Consider the following 20927-nt stretch of genomic DNA (forward strand, 5'->3'; position numbering starts at 1 on the left):
GGGGGTTCCGGCGGCGCTCAGCGGGCTCTGGTGCTCGGCGGGGGGGGCGGCGCTCTGGGGGGGGTTCCGGCGGCACTCGGCGGGGGGGTTCGGGGGGCGGCGCTTTTTTTTCCTGCTTGGGGCAAAAAAGCTAGAGCCGGCCCTGCATGCACAAACACGGTTTGGATCTTGACTCTCTCTATAAAGACTAATTTTGCAATATGTATTTTATTAATTAATGTTTACTCATATATTTGTTTCGATACTCTTTATTTGTTTATCTACAGATTTGTTTTTGTTTGTTACACTGTATTTAACTATAGTGATTTGTAATATATAACACTCAAGGATGTGAAACCTATGACTGCAAGCACAAAGTGTGACAGCATATAGGTTTCTGAAATGAAACAAAACGGCAAACTTGGAAGCACCACTTAGATACAAATCATGCATTAGGTGATAAAATTATATTATACAGTACTTATATATATCCCACTGTTGTTAGAAGTGGTGACCTCCTTCTCCATTTCTATGAATACTAGTATGGATTTAAAGCACTGTTTGTTTGAATTTACTTTAAGTGCCTATTTGTGTTTTGGCTGAAATAAAAAAAATCCTTCAAAACTATGTAAAGTTTGGATTATGACATTGCAGAATATATGTTGTAATTGAGATGCTTATATGCCATAGCAATAGGCACTATAAATGTAAAAAATGTTTTGGGGATTTAAAAAAAAAAACAGCTGATCTGATTTTAAATTTGTAGTCTTTTGCTCTGGGGTCAAATTAGGCCAGCTCGCCCATGCTTAATTACCCATTCGTTTTAATTACTACCTACTTTTAACATCAACCTGGTCTTCATATTAATTCCCCCAAAACTTATTCAAGTGTAATTTTGGCTTTCCATGGGAAGTGCAATATAAACAGAGCTCTCTCTCTGTCTTTATGTTCAGAAATATTATTAGAATTTTTGTTTAAAAATAGCAGATCATCATTACCATATTTATATGATGTCTATTAGAATAGAGTATTAATAAACACAGAATATAAAGAACATATGTGTAAATCTATGTCAGCCAGGACTCTATCTACTGAAACAGCAAACAGCATAGCAAACAACAAACATTCATATTTAGCTACATTAGCCATAATTACACCTCTACCCCGATATAACGCAACCCGATATAACACGAATTCAGATATAACGTGGCAAAGCAGTGCTCCGGGGGGGGCGGGGCTGCGCACTCCGGCGGATCAAAGCAAGTTCGATATAACACGGTTTCACCTATAACGCGGTAAGATTTTTTGGCTCCCGAGGACAGCGTTATATCGGGGTAGAGGTGTACCTTTAAAATATCAGTATATGCACATCAGTATAGTTGTAAGATATATGTTATCACTATAATTCATTCCATTATAATGAGTGGGGGATAGGCAGTACATCAATGTAACTAAAAACAAAATTTGATCCAGTTTACACATAGGTGTCCATCTGTTTCTGTTTACCAGGTTAATAAATATACAGTTTGCTGAATCTAAAACTCTGATGAAGCAGCCAGTAGTGTCTTACAATAGTAGCATAGAATCCTGCAGTTTACTTTGCACAGGTGCACCGCTGTTCCCACATGGAGTCCCATTGACTTTAGTGGGGTTCTCTATGCACACAGACCTACACAGGTGCAGCCGTCCACTCATGCATAATGAATTGCAGGTGTAACTCTCACCTGAAGTATGACAGCCATAACAAGCTCTTGGAGCTTAGGGCAACAGTTTCCTATCTGTGCCCCTCCAGCAGCACAAAGAAGGTCTTAGCTAGCTACCTAGGAATTTTCCCAGCATAGGGGAAATCTCCATATGATGCAGAGTCATTTAATGTAGAGGACAATCTGGCCTTCTGTTTTTAGATCCTGCTCTTGGCCTCTGCCATATTCACACACAAACACTTCCTGCCAGAAGAGATGAGCCACAGCAGGATCTTCACCCCTCATATGCAATGAATTCCCCTCAGATCCTTGCTCTTTGATTCACTAACTCCTTATAAGCCCATCTCTGAGAAACTCTCAGTAGCCCCTATCACTCCCTGAAGAACTTCTACTACCTCACTCCTCTTCAGGGTCAACCTCGAGTCGTACAGAAAATATGGGGTTTATCTAGACCATGGCATCTTTGAGAGATGGATTTATAATAAAATGCTACAAGGAGTAAAAAAGTCTCTTACTCTCCTAAATCTCATATATCTAAGACATTGGTTTTCAACCTTTTTTCATTTGAGGACCCTTAAAAAGTTTTGAATGGAGGTGCGGACCCCTTTGGAAATCTTAGACATAGTCTGCGGACCCTCTGAGGTCCACAGACCACAGGTTAAAAACCACTGCCCTAAGAAGTTATTCAGTTAACTTTAAAGATTGAGGATAAAAAGGGGCAAGGGTGTCCCCAAAACCAGCACAGTTCTTTTATGACAGGGAATGTGCACCAGATAATTCAGGTGGCTATAATCAAGGATGTAAAGATATATTCTATTAGTTATTATTTTGCCTAAAATAAATTCTAGAACATTAAAACCAGAAAATTCAAAGTTACCTTAAATTTGTGAAAAATAAACTTTTGGAAATTAAGATTTTATAAACAACGTTCTCTCTGCCCCCATTCCATACTCCAGCATGCACCCATGTAATCTGCATTATCCACTTAATGGACATTGGCATATGTGCTAAGTATTTCAAATGCCTTTTTTAGATTTTTTTCAACTACTCTTTGTTCTCCACATGTAACAGATAATAAGGACCTGATTTAAAAGTCTCTTGAATTCAAGTGACTTCATTCCACTGACTTCACTGGACTTTAGATCAGGCCCTAAATTTGTTTTGGAAAATGAGTTACAGTTCATTGTAGTCTATGCTGGTATTTGTACAGTAGCTGGCGTGATAGTGGTTATTTGGTTGTATTGGGATGGCTGGGTCTCATGCTCACACTGTGATGGAAAATGAGATAAGTATATTGGTGTATGTATTTTGCATAGAGAGGGTGCTGGAACGGGATCTGTAAATAGTAGCAGGTGTTTGGGGACCTGATGTAGATGATGAGATGTGAAAAGGCTCTTGATAGCCATTGTGGGAGGTTGGAGGGACAGGTCTCAACTGTACTGGTGAATAAGTGGTTAATGCTGATGTAGCTCTTTCTGAAGAGTCACCTACCCAATCACAGATGCAAGCAAGAGTATAGCCTTTGAGAAAAGAATCCCAAAGGGTTGGATATACAGCCTCAAGAATGTGTGTGTAAAGAGGTAGAAGTGTGCCAGAAATGCCTAAGCTTTGGAAGTCCTGAAAATGTAAGCCAGAGACATAAGACCCCGTCAGTAGGAAGGTTGATCTTCTGGTATATTAGGATAATAATTTAAGCAAACAATAGACAAGCAAGCAGCCCCTTGATCAAGATTTTCAAATTTAAGTAATGATTTTGGATGATTTTCGTCTTAATTTTTGGGTGTTCAACTTGTGACAACTTAAACAGACTTGATTCTCAGAAAATGCTGTGCATCCATGCTCATTTTCAGAAAATGCTGAATACTCATTTCTGAAAATCAGGCACCCCAAAAATGAGGTAGTCAAAATCACTAGTCACTTTTGAAAATCTTGGCCTTTACTTCTTATTAAATGTGCCTGAAATTGGAAATACAAGAAAATTACAATATGCACACTTTGGATGATTATTAACAATAATTATAATTTGTCCACTTCAAAAGATATGTTACTTTGGTAAGAATATTTGTTTTGATGGTGGAGGAAATGTTTCTTAGAAGGAAAAAGTAAATCACTATTGCACATATAAGAAAAGTTCTCAGTTCTTGTTGATGAAAAAAGTTCGAAGTGAACTGTAGCTCTTTTTTCCAGCTGATACCTGCCACAGACACTTTCATTTCAGGAAAGTTAGACAGTCTTACCTGTTTGCCAGAGACTTTGGTTTTGTATTCATGTCAGATGCCAAATGGTAAACCTATTTCTGTCATGTTTTAATCAGCATGGGGTAGTCTAAACATATTCAATAGGTCTACTGACCTTTTCCTGAGCAATGGAAAACTTTCAGCAGTGCCAGTGCTGTATTTTTATACCACTATTATTTACAGGTCTTGTCTTCCTTGCTACTATTTCTTAGAACTGTCCTTGAATAAAAAATAAATGTGTCAGTCAGGCTTTTAGTCACACCTGTTTTTTAATACAATTAAAATGGACATAACTTTCTTAAAATAGAAATGTGTGTTTAGCCAATTTGTTTTATCTGAAAGTCATGTCTCTAGGAACAGTTGTTTAACAATGATGGTCAATTTCTGCAGTTACAAGAGAACAATTTCAAGCTGCTTGTTCAGTGTGTCCAATTCAACAAAAACTACGGGAATTTCTGACAAAGAGATGGCCCAGTAACCCTAAAAACCTTGACCCAGTTTTGCTGCCTTATTTTAGAGTTCGGGATGAACTTTCTTTGCTCGATGGCTGTGTGCTACGAGGTACACACCAGCTACTTGTGCCAGAATTACAGTCAAAACTCATACACCTGGCACACGATACTCATCAAGGAATTGTCAGAACCAAACAACGACTACGGGATCTGTATTGGTGGCCAGGGATGGACTCTCAAACTGAAGCACTCATAAAATCCTGTGTCACTTGCCAAATGCATGATAAGACAGCAGTGACATGTACCCTCCATTACAGCCTGTTCCTCTTCCTGAATCTGCATGGGAAAAAGTGGCGATTGACATTGTAGGACCCTTTGATACTGCTCCAATTGACTGTCGTTATGCCATCACTTTAATAAACTATTTCAGCAAATGGCCTGAGGTAGCATTTACATCGCAAATTTCTTCTGCTACAGTAATTAAGTTTCTCTCTTCAGTTTTTAGCCGGGAAGGTAACCCCAAAGAACTGGTTTCAGATAATGGTAGTCAATTTACTTCCCTGGAGTTTGAAACTTTTCTAGCAGAGAGGAACATTTTACACAGGAGGTCATCCCTATATTACCCTCAAGCCAATGGAGAAATCGAACGGTTTAACAGAAGTTTGAAAGAGAGTTTGCAAACAGCTAAACTGGAAGGGCGATTGTGGATACCGTTTACTACTGATTTCTTGCAAGCATACCGGGCTACACGACATGCCACAACGCAACGATCACCCGCAGAGTTACTGCATGGGAAACAGCTGAATACTAAACTGAACATTGCTGGATTGTTAAAGGCACGACTGATGCCCCAAACAAGGATGATGTGAGAAAGACAGTTGAACAGAACCAAGCAAAGTCTAAGGCTTTCACAGACAAACGGCGGGGTGCTAAGGAACCAAAGTTTGAGTGTGGTTCCTTTGTTAGAATACGAAAACCTGGAATCTTACGCAAAGGGGACCATAAATTCAGAGCTCCTCTTAAAATCATAGAGAAGAAGGGCCCTTATACCTATCGACTTTCTGATGGGCGGATATGGAATGCTTCTTATCTTGCACCTGCCTATGCACCAAGAGGAGATTATGCCAACACCCAGTCTGCACTGGATGACTTCACAGTAGAACCAACACAACAAGACATCGCACTGGAACTGGGGCTTGAGAGACGGCCTGTCAGACTCAGATGACCACCTGCCTGGACTAAAGACTATGTTATGTAGTATCTACAGTGTTTTCAGTGTAATATTCCTGCCAACAGTATAGTGTCTTGTTTCATATTTGTTTCTGGGGTTAGAACAACAGTGTTTATTTTAATTTGGAAAGTTTCTTAAGAGAGGAGGGAATGTGGTGTTTAGATGCTGCATGTGATTATTAGAACTGGGAGCACTAGCTGTTGGGAGTCTGAAAGGACAGGAAACAGGAAGGAGGGGGGAGGAGTGAGGAGGCTGAGTGAGAGTTACAGAGTGTGCAGTTACAGCTTGGTAAAGAGATTTCCACTGTAAATAAAGTTCTGTTCAAGTTTGTTAATACCTTGCCTGGGTGATACAACAGGTAGGTGGTCTCATTCTTCCCAAGGTGACATTTGGCGGGGTTCACTGTCAGGCCGGCCTCCTGGAGGGACTGCAGGACCGATGTCATATTTCTCCTAGGGAGGAAGATGCCGGCGTCCCTCACAATCCTGGGGTCCGTAGGTGGTTCCATCTTTTAGGGACATTGGGCTCTTGGTTGCAGCCAACCCCGAAGGGGGTGTCATTATGAGGGATTTGCTGGCTAGATAGATCTCCATGAGCTGGATGGCATCCGTCATGGTGTCAGTGCGACACCCACTCTCTTCCCCCAGGGGGCAGACAAACTGCTCAAGCAGGACCTGCTTAGCAACCTGCGTCCCCATCTTTGCTTCTGGTTTGAGCCATCTCCAGAATGAGTCATGCAGCTTCTGGGCGACCAGGTGGGGTTGGGCCCCCTAGTGGGTACCGCTCCCCCCGGAAGTGTTGCAGGAAGGTTTCCTCCGAGATATCTAGGGTGTTGAGGATCGCTGCCTTAACTTGGGCGGCAGTAGGGTCTAAAGCACAGTATGCGGTCTGTACTACCCCGGTTAAGTACGGAGCAGCACTGCAGCCCATTGGTCTCTGGGCCACCGGGCTACTGTGGCCACTCGCTCGAAAGTCTCTAAGAAAGCCTCAGGATCTTCATCAGGCCCTATTTTGGCAAGCCCGATAGGGGCGGGGTTAGGCAGCTCTGTTGGAGCACCAGGTCGCAAAATGGATGCCACCTGTTGGACCAGCTGCTGTTGTTGGGCTGCCAATTCGCAAACTAGCTGCTGCTGCTGCATGACCATCTGCTGCGGGAGTTGTTGTTTCTGTTGATGGTGGGTGTTTTGCTCTGTCATCCATTTCAGCAGCTGCTCCATCTCCATTCAAGTGTTTGTCCTCGGGACTTTCTCTCTCTCTCTCTCTCTCCCCCTCTTTCTTTCTCTTTTTTTTTTAAATTCCCTTCAGCAGGGACTAGGGCGATGTCCCCACTCTCCACCATTTGTGATAGGCCCTTCAGTGGCCAGGCAGCCTAGTGGCTAGATCATTCGTTAGTGGGGATGAAGGGGGACCTGAGCTGCTCTCCTCCCTCAGGTCCTGGCCCAGAGTCCTGTGTTGCTAACCCCTAAGCAGGGGAGATAGACCTTCCTCCCAGCCGTGAGGAGGGCTTCGGGGCCTGTTTTCCTGGGCTGCTCCCTATTCAAGTCCTTTTAGTTTAGGGTGTGGCCCTGCTAGTCCAGTTTTCCCGCAGTTGGGGCTTGTCTGCAGGTTCCCCTTAGCAGGGGAAGACTTACTTGCCTCCAGTGGCTGCACTGGCAGGCAGGTTGCTGACCTGTGCCTTCAGGCAGGCATACAGAGAGCTCCTGCCTCTTTGCCAGTCAGCCCCTGACTGAGCCAAGCTCCCTCCTTTTCTCCCCCCTCCAGGCCTGGCATTGGCTGCAGGTATAATGGGATGGGGCTAGCTGAACCCACAGGTGTTCTTTAACCCCTGCTGTGCCCAGCTGCAGTCTCTCTGCTTCTTCACACCCAGTCTTTTGAGACTCTCAATAGAAGACTTTTTCCTGACTTTCTGAACCCCCTCTAGTTCTGCAATATCCTTTTATTATTTCTATTTGTATACTGTATGCCCTAGGAGCCCCAACTGTGCAAGTTGCTGTACAAACTCAAAGATGGGGTGGCCAGTACTGTACACAGTATTGCAGATGAGGCCACACCATTGATTTATATGAAGGTATTATAATATTTTTGTTACTATTTTCCATCTCATTTCTTATGAGTAACTCCATTGTCTTTAAGGGGACTATTAAAGGCCCCAGTTCAGGAAAACATCCCTATTTAGGAAAGCACTTAAAGATTTGCTCAAATCCATCCCTATTTAGGACAGAACATAAGCACATGCCTAAGTCCCATTGAAACACAAGACAGTGGGCTCTAAGCTTGTGTTTAAAGTTCAGAATGTGCTTTAAGTGCTATCCTAAATAGGAATCAATTTAAGCATGTTTTAAGTGTTTTCCTGAATCACATCTTAAATTAGAATGGATTATTAAAGTTTGCTAGATTAGGGTACGTCTACACTTACCTCCGGGTCCGACGGCAGGCAATCGGTGTTCTGGGATCGATCCCGGAAGTGCTCGCCGTCGACGCCGGTACTCCAGCTCAGCGAGAGGAGTACGCGGCATCGACGGGGGAGCCTGCCTGCAGCGTCTGGACCCGCGGTAAGTTCGGACTAAGGTACTTCGAATTCAGCTACGTTAATAACGTAGCTGAATTTGCGTACCTTAGTCCGAAGTGGGGGGGTAGTGTGGACCAGGCCTTAGGCTCTATATTATGGAACATCAAATGGCCCACAAAAAAACAGCAAAGAAAACAATGTAAATCTTTTCTTACTGAAGAACTCAGTTTCCTGTCATTTTTGGCAAAGTTATTAATCTAATTTATGTTAAAATCAAAAGAATAAAAGGCGGTATAACTTTTTATGAGTTTTGTCAGTAAAATCACAGAAATATGTAATCCCCTTAGTTGATTTAACTTTGACTTTTCAGGTTTAGATTCTTTTCTTATATTTAAAATTTTCTTTTTACCTGAACTTCATCACTAACTGGAATAAAGCTGCCTATTTCTTCCAGTTCAAAACTCCTATTGTCAAAGTTCTGTTTATAACTTGTTAATTAGATACCCGATACAGAAGGCTCATGCTTCTTGGAAAAGAAAATCTAGTAAAATCTGAGAACATTTTTGGTCAGTCTAAAAAATACTGCATTGACACAATATTAGATTACATGTACTGCCACATGTATATGTACAATACCGTATTTGTACAATATATTATAATCCTGCATCTTTGCCAAACATGTGAGATCAAATATAGTAATTACTGTTGTTGAAGTCAGATACACCAGAAGAAAAACACAAGTCTGAAATTACTGAAACATCATGGTAAAGAGGAACGGAGTTCCCAGAAATATACCAAAAAAATGAATGCTTCACAGTTAGGAAATGAGTTGGCCAGAGATATCCAAAAGCAGATGAAGTTTTCTTGACCTGAAGAAAGTATTTATCATCTGTCTGAATGTCTACCCAACAGCTTTTTTTCTCCTCTACAATATTCTTATTTAAAATAAAAATGTTGCAGAGATTAGCTGTTGCTGTCATCATTTAATGAACTAGGCTTGTGAAATACACTGATCTATATTTTGTTTAGACAACTGATTTATAAAAAGAAGCAATATTTCTATGAAAGTTGTGGTATGCATTATCAAACAGGGCATTAGAAAGCCAAAGAATTAAGGATTTAGAGCTACCTGTAGGTTTTGGTATATTCATCAGCATAGAAGCATTTGGTTTTTAAAAAGTGAAATTTCTATCACTAGACAAATCTAAACAATAACATCAAGGCAGAGGTAGATTATCCACACTTCCAGTTATCTCAGTGGAGGTGAAAAAAATTGACTTTGAATTCATTTGCAACAATTTAAAATGACGTTGTTCACATCTGAACAACACATCAGCAATAATAATAATACATAACATTCTGCCTTTCACCTTCCAAATGCTTTGTAAACGTTATTATAATATAAGGCCTGATTGAAGTGAGAGGGGGTTTTATGTTCACGAAAGGAGAAGTAAACACTACATACATGCCATAATCTACTGGATTTTATTAATTTTAAGTCATATAAAAAGGGACCGTAAAGGCTGTTAACAGAGTCCCTTTAAGTACATAGCATAAAGTAGGGGAGAGGAAGGGAAGTCTAAACCAGAAAGATAGTAACTGGACCAAGTAGCTCCTTATAAATTATATTTGAAGGTGAGGTATAAAGGATTTTGAGGGTTGTCTTAAGAAACTGTTTAAGAAATGAAATTATTAACAGAATAATAGTAATTGTAGATAAAGATTCCAACTACATTTACTTTTTAAAAATCATAATATTTGAAAAATCAGTTTTTATTTATCTGCAAAGACCTACTTTCAGGAATCCATGCTTCCCCTTAAAAAGCCGGTGACATCTCAAGCACCTAAAACAACTACAGGGAGTACCTTTAGGACTTGGCAGGTAAATAAAGGAGGAAATCGTTTTCAAATATTTTGTTTTAAAATATCCCAGGTTGTCATTTTTAAATCTATGCACATTTTGTTATTAATGTTGACTGGTAAACGGTTCTTTTTGTAAAATAACAACTTAGCAGTTCACCTTCAATAATGTGTAATGAAATACAAGTCCTGCAAAACTGCAAAGTACCTTATATTCATTGTGTGGAGGCATATCGACATACACAGAAGCAATCCTCACTGTAAAAATTAGGATAAAAGGTATGTCTGATTTTTTTGTAAGAGCTAAGGAGAGTATATATATTTACAGTATAAACTTGTTCACTTGCTTCATTATCAAAAATTATCACTCACACCTCTGCAAGTAACCCCAATGACTTCACTGTGAGCATAGTAGTCTATTCTGTTCTATTTAGAGTCTTATTCTGTGCTCATCACTTTAGTATCAGAGTGCCCTCCAGTTGTGTATTAAGTGACATTACTAACATCTGTCATGAGTTTTTCTCATCCTCTCTCCAGGGTGAGAAGTGTGTGCAGTGGAGTATCTTGTGGTGTTAGGGTTTTTTATTTTGTTTTTTTAATATACACGTTGCTAGGTATTTATGTTTGAGAAAGCAAAGTCAACAAAATGTATCCACAGGGTTTGGCTCCAATCCTGCACATAGCTATACGCACACTTAACTTCAAACATGCAGGTAGTCCCACTGAAGTTAGATTGACTACTCATGTGCTTAAGGTTGAGTACATCATAAGCATGTGGAGGATTGAAGCCTAAGGTACTCTCTGCTTGAGTAAGGGTGGCAGAATATATCTCTTATGTATCAATAATATATAATTTGATTTTACAAAATACAGAGTAAAACATATTCCCTTCCCCCAAATACCTTATAATATATGAGAGACAAGACGGAGAAGGCAAGACACTGGATAACAGTTCAGGGAAAGGAAGGTGTGAAGAGATTATTGTTAGGGGAAATAAAGTAGGAAGAATTTCCACAGAAAATTGGTTTTGAGGAGGGATTTGAAGGAAGAAATAGAAGTGAAATCCTTTAGAACCAGACAGGATATAATGTGTATGTCACATCATTTTAAAAGATAAATCAGCATTTTTATCTTTGGTTAATTTGCAAATTTTCCAGATGATAATTCAAGGTCAAAAATTATTGCTATGCCATGAGACTCAGCTGCATGTGTGCAGCTCACTTTCCCAAAGGCATTCTCTCTCTCTGAATCTCAAGAAACCACTGCTGAACTTGTGCAAACAGAGGAGGAAGCTGAGCTGGAGTTAAACCCTTAAAACCTGATCCTGCAAACACTTAAGCATATGCATAATTGTACTCACATGAGTAGCTCCACTGAATTCAGTGGAACAGAAGTTACGCACATGCTTAAGTGTTCACAAATTCAGCATTTTACTGACCAGATACTAGGCAGTTCTCCTGACCCTTGTCACAATGGTGTGAACTTTTCTTTCAACAAAGAGAATGTAAATTGACTTTAGGCCAGTAATGATTCCGTGGCAATTTTCGCAAGAATCAGAGTGTCTTAATCCACTTCCAGTTGGTCTAATTACATTTTACTTACCTACATTTTCCCCTGTATTCAGATACACTAGTCTTCACTTTCTCTCTTGAGCTGCTATGGGTGTTGCTAAATGGCTTTTAATCACTGTTAAATGTTTTAACTTTTAAATAATTTCACCTGAGCAGTGGGTGAAGTGATTCCTACCTATGTATATTTTATATGGTGAATTAGTAAAATTTTGAATTGCATTGACTTCTACCTGGTCTTACGTAATATTACATAAAAAATTACATTAAAAGAATGTTCAGGTTGAAAAGTCAAGCACTCAAAAGTTAGGAAATGCCAGAATTAAGCTTCCCCATATGTATTATGATACAGTCTTTATTACATAATCACATCCTATTTTTTCCACAGGACCCCTACATCATTCAGTGCAGGGGATAGATGGTGCTCTGAGAACGAATCAAGGTTGTATAGTGAGTAAGGCTGTTGTTTGTAGGAGCCGTGCCTCATTTGTTACAAGTGTTGTGAACGAGGCAGGTGATTCCAGGAAGAGAAGAAATGGTTTTCTGGTTAAGGAAGTTGAATGCCACCCTGGAGAATTGGATTCTATCTTTTCTTGTACTTCAGAGTTGTGAGCTGGCTTAATTATTTAAGCCAAATACTTACATTAAAATGTTCACAGATGGCCATTAACTTTGTGCTCAATTTCTACACTTGACACCAGATTTGCAGAAGTGCTGAGTGCTTACAACTGCAACTAGACTGAAAAATCTGACTGGAGCTGTGCTTTGAATATGTAATATGCTGTACATGTGCTAAGTACTCTGGAAAACTGGGCCCTAGGTGTCTCAAATTGGGCACCCAAAATTAGAGGATGTTTTGAAATTTTTGGCTTTAATTGCCTTGAGCCTCAGTTCCCTTGTGTGTCAGTTCATGAGGTAAGAGCTGTGCAGGGACTGAGTGTATGAAAACTGAAATTTTTCAAAGGCTTATACCTTGTCCAATTTGGACAGACTTTCACAGGGATGCAAATGATATAACCCTGACACAAAGGCCATCCTCCTGCCAAATGTCAAGCCATTGCTCCACAAAACTGGCAGGTGCTAGAGCTTCTAAACTAAAATGTTGTTTAAAAAAATGTAACAAGGGCAAAACATATTTTCCCTTCATCTCATTCTCAGAAATGGCTGAAGAACTTTAGCTGAAACTTTAAAAAAAAAACAACAACCCAAAAACAAAAAAACCCCTCATACTGAGGCTGATACCCATTATGGAAAATTTTAGCCAAAATGGTTAATTTTTGACAAAGTTATAAGTGACTAAAAGCAGGGTATTATAAAGAGAAGTCTCAGGCAATGTTAACTACAGGGAGTTCTACCAGTTGTAAAACCATCATGAACATTAACTGTTTTTTTTTTAATGTTTCAGATTCTTTGAATATATATTTCTCTATAAAGATGCAGTGATGTTTCAGATTGAACAAGTCACAAAGCTGTGCTCAAAGATTGCTTTGACTGAGCCTTGGGATCCTTATGATATTCCTGACAACTCCACTTATGAAGATCAGTACTACATCGGGGGGCCTGGAGATGAAATTATGGTACAGGAATGGTCTGATAGAAAACCAGCCAGGAAATGTAAGTATTTGGTTTTGTTTTGTTAAAAAATGTCTGCATTTCCTTTACCCAAGATATAATTTTCCAACTGACTGTTAGTATTGGCTTTCATATTACCACAAAATTTGCAGGAAGAAATAACATGTAATAAATATCCAGCACATACTGTATATCATATTAGTGCTGCATTGTATTAAAGAAAATGTCCCCATTATTTAAGAGTTAAATATCTGAAGAGCATATAATGGAGTTGTTTGCATGTTTCAGACAAAGTTTGGTATGAAACCACACCATTTTCCCATTAGAGTCCAGTAATCTGAGCCCAGAATGATTCATAAGAAAATCTATAATATAGAGAGACTCTTTCACAATTTCAGGAGTAACTGCACGTGACCTATGTGGCTTGGAGATTATCCAGTGACACAAGGACTTCTTGGAGCCAACTAACAGAGGGCACTGGGGCTGCATAGGGTTTTACAGGGCTCCCTTGGGTCAAACATATGAACAATAATCACTGAAGGGTAGCATGTGAGGTCTCTGCTGAGAGCCAGTAGTCCACTGGTAATCCTAATAATTTCAAAATGTATGCATGGATAATATTTGAGGAGTTATGTATCTACACTGGAAATTATGTTCTTAATGTCCTGGTGTTAAGGCAGATCACCAGGAGGTGACATACCTTGGACGGGTTCCTTTCAGGCAGGGAGTAACAGGTGCCTATCTCCCTGTATGGTCATTTGGGAATTGTGTATTGTATGCCTCACAATGTAGACCTATTTGCATATTGAGCCAGTTGTTGATTAAGAGATTGCAAAGTCTACAAAAAAGGAGTATATAAGCATCCTGTTTATGAATAAGGACAATGGATTGTTCTGATATTTCTATGGATGCAAACACCCTGGATCCTTTGCTGAAAAGGCAAATTGACACCATGTTTTGCCTCATGAAAATTGGGTCACAGCCAACCTGGCTGAAAAACATTGGAAGGACTTTGGGTGAGCATTGCTCTACAAGACATGAAAGTATCTAGTTAATTAAGTCAGGTTCTAAAACGTGTTACGATTTTATTTGATATGTGACCATTTGTTTCCAATACTTCTACTTGCTATTACTTGAATTACTGTGCTTTGTTAAATAAACTTATACTTGGTTTCACTATAAACATATCTAAGTGCTGTGTGTTAAGCAGAGCCGTGATCTTAGGTGGAAATGGTAAGCTGGGGTGTACTGTTCCTTTGGAAACAGCGAATCTGTGAATACTACCAAAGTCCAGTGTATCAGAGAGTGGACACTCCAGGGAGAGGTTGAAGAGGTCGTAGGTTAGAGTGTGCCTGTCGCTAACCTGTAAAGAGACAGTGGGGCCTACATAGACCTAGAGGTGGTGCTTGGGTTGCCTCTGACTGATAGAACTGGGGAGCTGTCCCATGGCAGGCATAGACAAAGCTTCTTCGCGCTAAGAGTAGGTAGAGGCAAGATGCCTCACAACCCTGGGTACCCCGGGAAGCATCACACCCAGACCCTAACTATAAAAAAGAGTTCTTAAACCTCCCTGAATTTAAACTGAATTTACAGCATTATCCAGTTGATGCAACACTTATGGTTATGATCAACAAAATATATGGCTGGTTATGAACCTTAATAATCAGCCAAGGGAAAATATTTCTTTAATAAAAAAATTAAAAATAAAACAAAGAAAAAGATTGTTAGAACTCTAACTAGACTGGATGCATCCTCCAACATTCCACAAGAGACACATCACCACCCATGTCAGGAAAATTTTTATTCAGATCCAGTATTGTTGGCAGATTTATGGAACTTAATATCCAGATAGTATCAATTTGCACTCTTGAAGTCATTTGAATATGCCCGGCTATATTGTACACCCACAATTATTTTTGTGTGTTTTATATCATAATATTGAAAGAAAACAATGTCTTGTTCATATCTATCTATCTATCTATCTATCTATCTATCTATCTATCCATCCCTCCCTCACAACTAATTTGGCTTGGATTCTTATGGTAAGGTTATTCTGGTTTCAGTGGAAATACATTGTACTTTAATAGCATTTTATTTTGCATTCATTTTTATATGAAATTCACTAAAACCATCACAAGCAGGTCGGAAAAGGATCCTGTAGACTGTTCATTTATATATGTTCACTAATGTATTATGACTTTCTGAGAAGTGTTTTGAATTATTGCTCATCTTATCAGCCTTTATTTAGATGTTCTGTCTGTATATCACCACTCAAATTGTTTTGTTAATGTGGACTGAATTTTAAAATGATAGAATAAGTGTGCATGACCACTCTTTGAATAAGAGAAGGCAGGGTCCACTAAAGGGCCGGAAGAAAGAAAATATTTGTCACTAATAGGAATTACTGAAATGCGGATGTCACTACATCCAGCACGATGGTGTATATTTTTCATCCCTTAGGGGCTGGAATCAGGGTTTCTGTAATAAGAAATACTAATTAGTAGAAAGATCCCTGGACTTGGTAGCATCTAGGCTTTAAAGCTTAAAAAGTATCAAGTGGTTATATTCAGATGTATTCTTCCTCTCCATATCTTAGAATTTAATTTGTAATGTATGTTAACCTCCCTGTGATTGAGCAAGGAGACACATGGGAATTGGTGCACTGGCTAATTTTGAAATTTCTGTGCAGACTCTAGCTTATGCAAGGATACAATGCTGGAATAATATACACATGCAAATTCAAGAAGTATAACATTTTTTAAAAAGCCAAGATAGAATCAACAGCATTAAAGTGCCCTAAATTCTTCACCTTTAGTCTTACTGTTAGAAACTCCGTTTTTTCAAATTATTTGTTAGACAGTAACCAATTTTATATCAACCTTTATAATCCCAAAAGAGCCTTCCACAGAAGAAATCCCTTAATTATTACACCAAAGGAAAGATATCTGCTCTGCCAGTGTCTAATTATGGCATCTTTTAAAATCTGTATAATAAAATACAATACAATTTAGCTTTGAATTGCCTCTTTCATACAAACTATATCCCAAATGCTGTGCAAAAGTAGGCTCTAGTTCAGCCAGGTGTTTGAGCACACCCCTAAAACTATACAGTCACCAAGTTAAAAAGGAGGAAGAGAAAAGTTAAGGAGTGCAGACAAGAGAGAAAATAAATGCTCTGAGGTGAGATTTAAAAAAGGATGGTGAGTCAATGAAGCCCTTCTAGATGGCAGAAGCTGCAGAGAGAGAAATTCTTGCATGAACAGTGGCAAGATTACATGAAGTGAAAAAGGGGAAACTAGTGGTGGAGGACCAGAGAGAGAGAGAGAGGAGGTCGGAGAGTTAGTCTGGACTAAATCCATGATGTATTCTCAATCTCAGGATACAAATTTTGTGTTCTTGACTTGTATCTTGCAGTGGAGAATAGGGTCCAAGGAATGCAGTTTTGAATAGGACTTCAAATGAATGGAGACCAGGGGAGATGCTTAGGGAGGTGGAAGTTGCACTAATGAAGATATGGATGAAGATTTCCACAATGGGGCCAGGCAAGGGGAAGGCTTATATGAGCAATGCTGTGGAGAGGATGATGGGCAGATTTGCAGACAAAGTGCTGTGGGAGAAGTAAAATTTAGGGATTAGGATGATGTCAAGGGTTTACAGAGAGACGGGAGGAATGAGTCAAGGAAAGAGGTAGAGGAGTTGGAGTTGTGTTTGGGAATGCTCCTTCTTTTCCAGAATGAACACTTCTGTGTCTGAGATACTTAGCTAGAAGAAGATGAAAAGAAGCCATGTATATTTTCATTAAAGATGTGACAAAAGGCAAAATATGTACAGCTGAAGTTCATCAGTTTAAAATTGGCAGTTAGGAATTAAGATAACTATAAAGAATGAAGGTAGAAGGTTGTGGGTCTCCACAGAGGAGGAGTCCTGGTGAAGAGAAGGAATTCCCACCAAAACGGAGAATGAGTGACTTCATAGGTAAGAGGGAATCAGATATCCTACATAGCTCTGGAAACTGAGTATTGCACAGTGTCAAAGGTGGCTCTGAGGCCCAGCAGTATTGAGAAAGAGCCTTCAGTAGCAGAAGGAAGAAATACATTTGGCAATGTGTTAACTACGGGAAAGAGAGAGGTTTCCAAGCTATGGGCAGTGTGAAGACCATCAAGGATACTGACCTCTTAATCTACCTAGGACCAAATGTGGGATGCAGTGTTTGATGTTTATTCGAAATGTGGGACACAAAACATTTTTTATGCAGGAAACACAAAATGCCCCGGAGTTCCTCACTTTAGTGTAAATAACTCCTTCTAGAACTACAATTTCATGGTTCTTTATTTGTGAGGTAAATAATTTTTGAGAATAAAAAGGAGATTTCAAATTTGTGTGGAAGGTAGGTAAATTTAGGACTAAAATAAGTCATGTCCCTCCAAGTGAGGGACACGTGGGAACTATGAGAGTCTGATGGACAGGTGAGAGAAATCTACTTTTTTGATTACATTGATGAGAAATGGATATTTACAGGTAGTGCTGCAGATTTGCCATGGCACTTTTTGATCAAAAATCATTGGTAAATTTAGTAAAAGTCACAGGTTTAGGGGAAAACAGTGTGTAGAGTCATGGATATGAAAATTCAACTATACCTCTTTAAATACAATATACATAAATGCCTCCTTCTTCACTGCCCTTACCTCAGTGGGGGGCGGGAGGAGGCACTGACCTTGCAGCAGTACCCTCTGTCTCAGCACAGCAGCCCTAATCCCAGCTCAGTGTAGCGGGAAGGCCATGGGGCGAGGGGCTGGAGAGCAAGCCTATCCCGCACTCACTTCACAGCAGCAGCTCCTGTCCCACGGGACTGAGCCTGGCTCCCTGCACTGGGCGTTGCCACTTGGCATGTGGGTCACAGTGCAACTCACTCAAATTTGGCCTTGTCGCCAATCCATCATGATGTGAGGGAGCCAGGCCCAGTCTTGCAGGACAGGAGCTGCCACCATGGGATGAGTATGGGGTGGGCTTGTTCTCCAGCCCCTCCCACTGGGGCCTCGCCTCTCCACCAGGTTGGCGACCCACCTAGATGCTTCTCATGACCCACTGATGTGTCATAAACCAGGGTTTGGAATATAACTGCTTTATTAAAATGATGGGCACAAAGAAAAGTCTCAGACAAACAGAAAAGTCAAAGCATCCATGACATTTTTACCACCCTGACAAATTTACACCCCTACTTATAGGTCATCACTTGTTTTAGGTGAATATAAAGGCAAAGGAAGCATGATGTCAGAAGGGTCCACAGAGAGAAGAGAGAGAGAGAGAGTTGAGGAAGGGAAAGTAATGGAAGAGAGTAACAGTGGGGGGTTAGGGAGGGAGTATTGCCACAAATTAGGGCAATATTGGATTGAGAGAGGGAAGTCTGCAAACATGATTCTCTAATCAGAACAATTTCCTGGTAATTAGGGATTAACCGCTATTGGATTAACCCAATCCTAAATTGATTGCTGCTGTCCATTAGACTAGTAGATATCAACCCAGCTCATGACTTGCTTAAGATATGTGTACAGTACACAGAGTTTTCAAAAACTGCTCCAGAAATTAATATTCATCTCATGACTAAACATTTTATCTTGAAACAGCATGACAAACATTTTTCTTTTAATTTCTCCATTAAGGCTGGAATTTTCCAAGTTCTAGGTGCCCAAAATCCCCTGGGGCTCTTTTGAAAGTTGTCACTGAAGTCAGGAAAATATATCAATGTTCTCTTGTCTCTTTAATAACAATTTTAAAACAATTCATGCTTGTCCCATAAATTAGTCACACTTTGTGCTTCATTATAGTTGAGTCCTGGGTTGGCGTTTACACAGTCAAGGATTGTTACCCAGTGCAGGAAACCTACACCAAGAACTACAGCGTGACAACCTCCACCCGCTTTTTTGATCTACAGCTGGGTATCACTGACCCCTCTGTGTTTACCCCACCCAGCACCTGTCAGGAAGCCCAGCCAATAAAGATGAAAGATGAATGCTGATTATGGACAATGGATTGCCACGTGCAAATAAATAATGACATGGAGGATAATTATTAATAATCAGCAACTGACATATAACCTGATTTTCAATCTGAGTTTTGTCTTTTTGGAATTGTGACTTTTCATTTGAAAGGGAACACAATATTTAATTGAACAGGAAGGTAAGATGTGTAACAAAAAGGATATCTTTATTTCAGTGTTTCACTAAATTAAACTCTGTTCAACCATGCACTTGGTGTGTTTGTTACTGATGAAGTAATGTTTATAGGCACTATTTTAGCTGTGAATATTTTTTGAAAGTTTCATTATTTAATATTTCAAAATGTCAACACGAATGTATATTGTGTTCCTATTAACATAAAAGAAAAGTTGGATATCGTTTATTACTTCTGGAGGGATTTATGGGATTGATAAAATATATTCTGTGTAACAGCTCAACTGTAACTATAAAATGGCATAGCTTAAGCAGACTATGTCAGAGTGATTAAATGCATTCTCTTGGGTTTTTTTATCCTTGCTCTTCAAAAAGCTTTCAGTCAAGTGTATGGGGGTTTGAGGTTGTTGGGATTTTTGCAAAGAAACCAGAGTAACTATTCATATAATACTATGTGACTGATGTAATACTTTAATGGGGGGGGGGGGAATAAGAAATTAAGCCAAAGTTTTCTTGCATTTGCTAATCCTTCCCTGAAGCCTTTCTACAGAGTCTGATTAGACATATTTCTGTTTTATTCATTTCTAATTCATGCTTTGTCAAGGCATTTTTGCTTTTAATCTATGCAAGGAAATTAATAGATACTGCATGCTGAATTGCTATAATTGTCTTATTTTCAGAAGTCTTTCTTTTTTCAGAGAGTATGAAAGGCCTTTACAATTTCAGGTAGAAGTAAAAAGCACCTGCTCCTGTCACCTAACTAGTCAAAAATAGATTAATGCACATACGGCTCCTCACATTGCAATTCAAATGAAAGACCTAAATGTGTGACAAAAGGGAAAATGGCCTTTTGCATGGTATGATTACAATGCACTATGATCCAAACACGAATGACAATCCTGCTTTTGTTTGCACCCATTCCTTTGATCACTGAACATGTTCATTGTTAAATCAGCATTCCAAAACATTATCATTCACATACAGCTATTTGGTGGTGGAAGGAATAAGAGCTTAGTTATAAATAAATAAACAAAAACCAAAAAGCCCCAGGTAATGTACATTTTTAGCAGTATAAGCAGTACAGGACATTCAAGTGATATGGACTATATAACTGTCCCATCTTAGTGTTTCTGAAATTATAGTAAATGCTTTCATCTTCCATAAGTCTAGGATTTTATTTCAATTGTTACTTGATAATATATGTAGGCCCAGATTCTGATCCCCTGACTTATGTTGGGTAGTACTTTACTTCATGAGTAGTCCTGCTGAAGTCAGCGGGACAAATTGTAGAGGAAGGTGCTATTCAGCATCAGTAAGGGGATCACATTCTGGCGCTTAAAGATAGTTGTTTGAAAATATCCCACAAGACTTCCTCTTCTAGGACAGTCTTCATAAAGACAAAATGATGTAGGGTGACAGCAATGGTGGAGGATTATATACAATGTATAATTTACTCATCAGTAGTACCTTAGTTAACAAAAACCAAAGGCCAGAACCACCTTTGGAAGAGAATGGACCTAGGTACATTATTAGTTTCTTTACACCTTACTAGCTTTTATCACGTAGACACTGTGCTATAGAGTGTATTTTCCTTTCAGAGCTGGAGTCATGAAGGAATTTTCTTTAGTGGAGCCCTTCCTGCAAGTA

At 39.5% G+C, this 20927-nt stretch overlaps 1 protein-coding gene across 2 annotated transcripts in view; it reads left to right on the plus strand.

The window, feature by feature from the left end:
• The window catches only part of LOC112114937 (mammalian ependymin-related protein 1), a 46994-nt gene extending 26397 nt beyond the window's left edge, over window positions 1-20597 (plus strand). For both annotated transcript variants that reach the window (XM_024211852.3, XM_024211853.3), the window contains exons 2-3: window positions 12945-13153; window positions 18936-20597. In XM_024211852.3, coding sequence (XP_024067620.1) covers window positions 12945-13153; window positions 18936-19126 — 400 coding nt within the window. In that variant the 3' untranslated portion in view covers window positions 19127-20597. The remainder of the gene's footprint in view (window positions 1-12944; window positions 13154-18935) is intronic.
• The last annotated feature ends 330 nt before the right edge of the window (window positions 20598-20927 follow it).

This window comes from Terrapene carolina, unplaced genomic scaffold (genome assembly GCF_002925995.2).
Source record: "Terrapene carolina triunguis isolate 2854851 unplaced genomic scaffold, T_m_triunguis-2.0 Scaffold33715, whole genome shotgun sequence".
In the NCBI taxonomy this organism is placed as follows: Eukaryota; Metazoa; Chordata; order Testudines; family Emydidae; genus Terrapene; species Terrapene triunguis.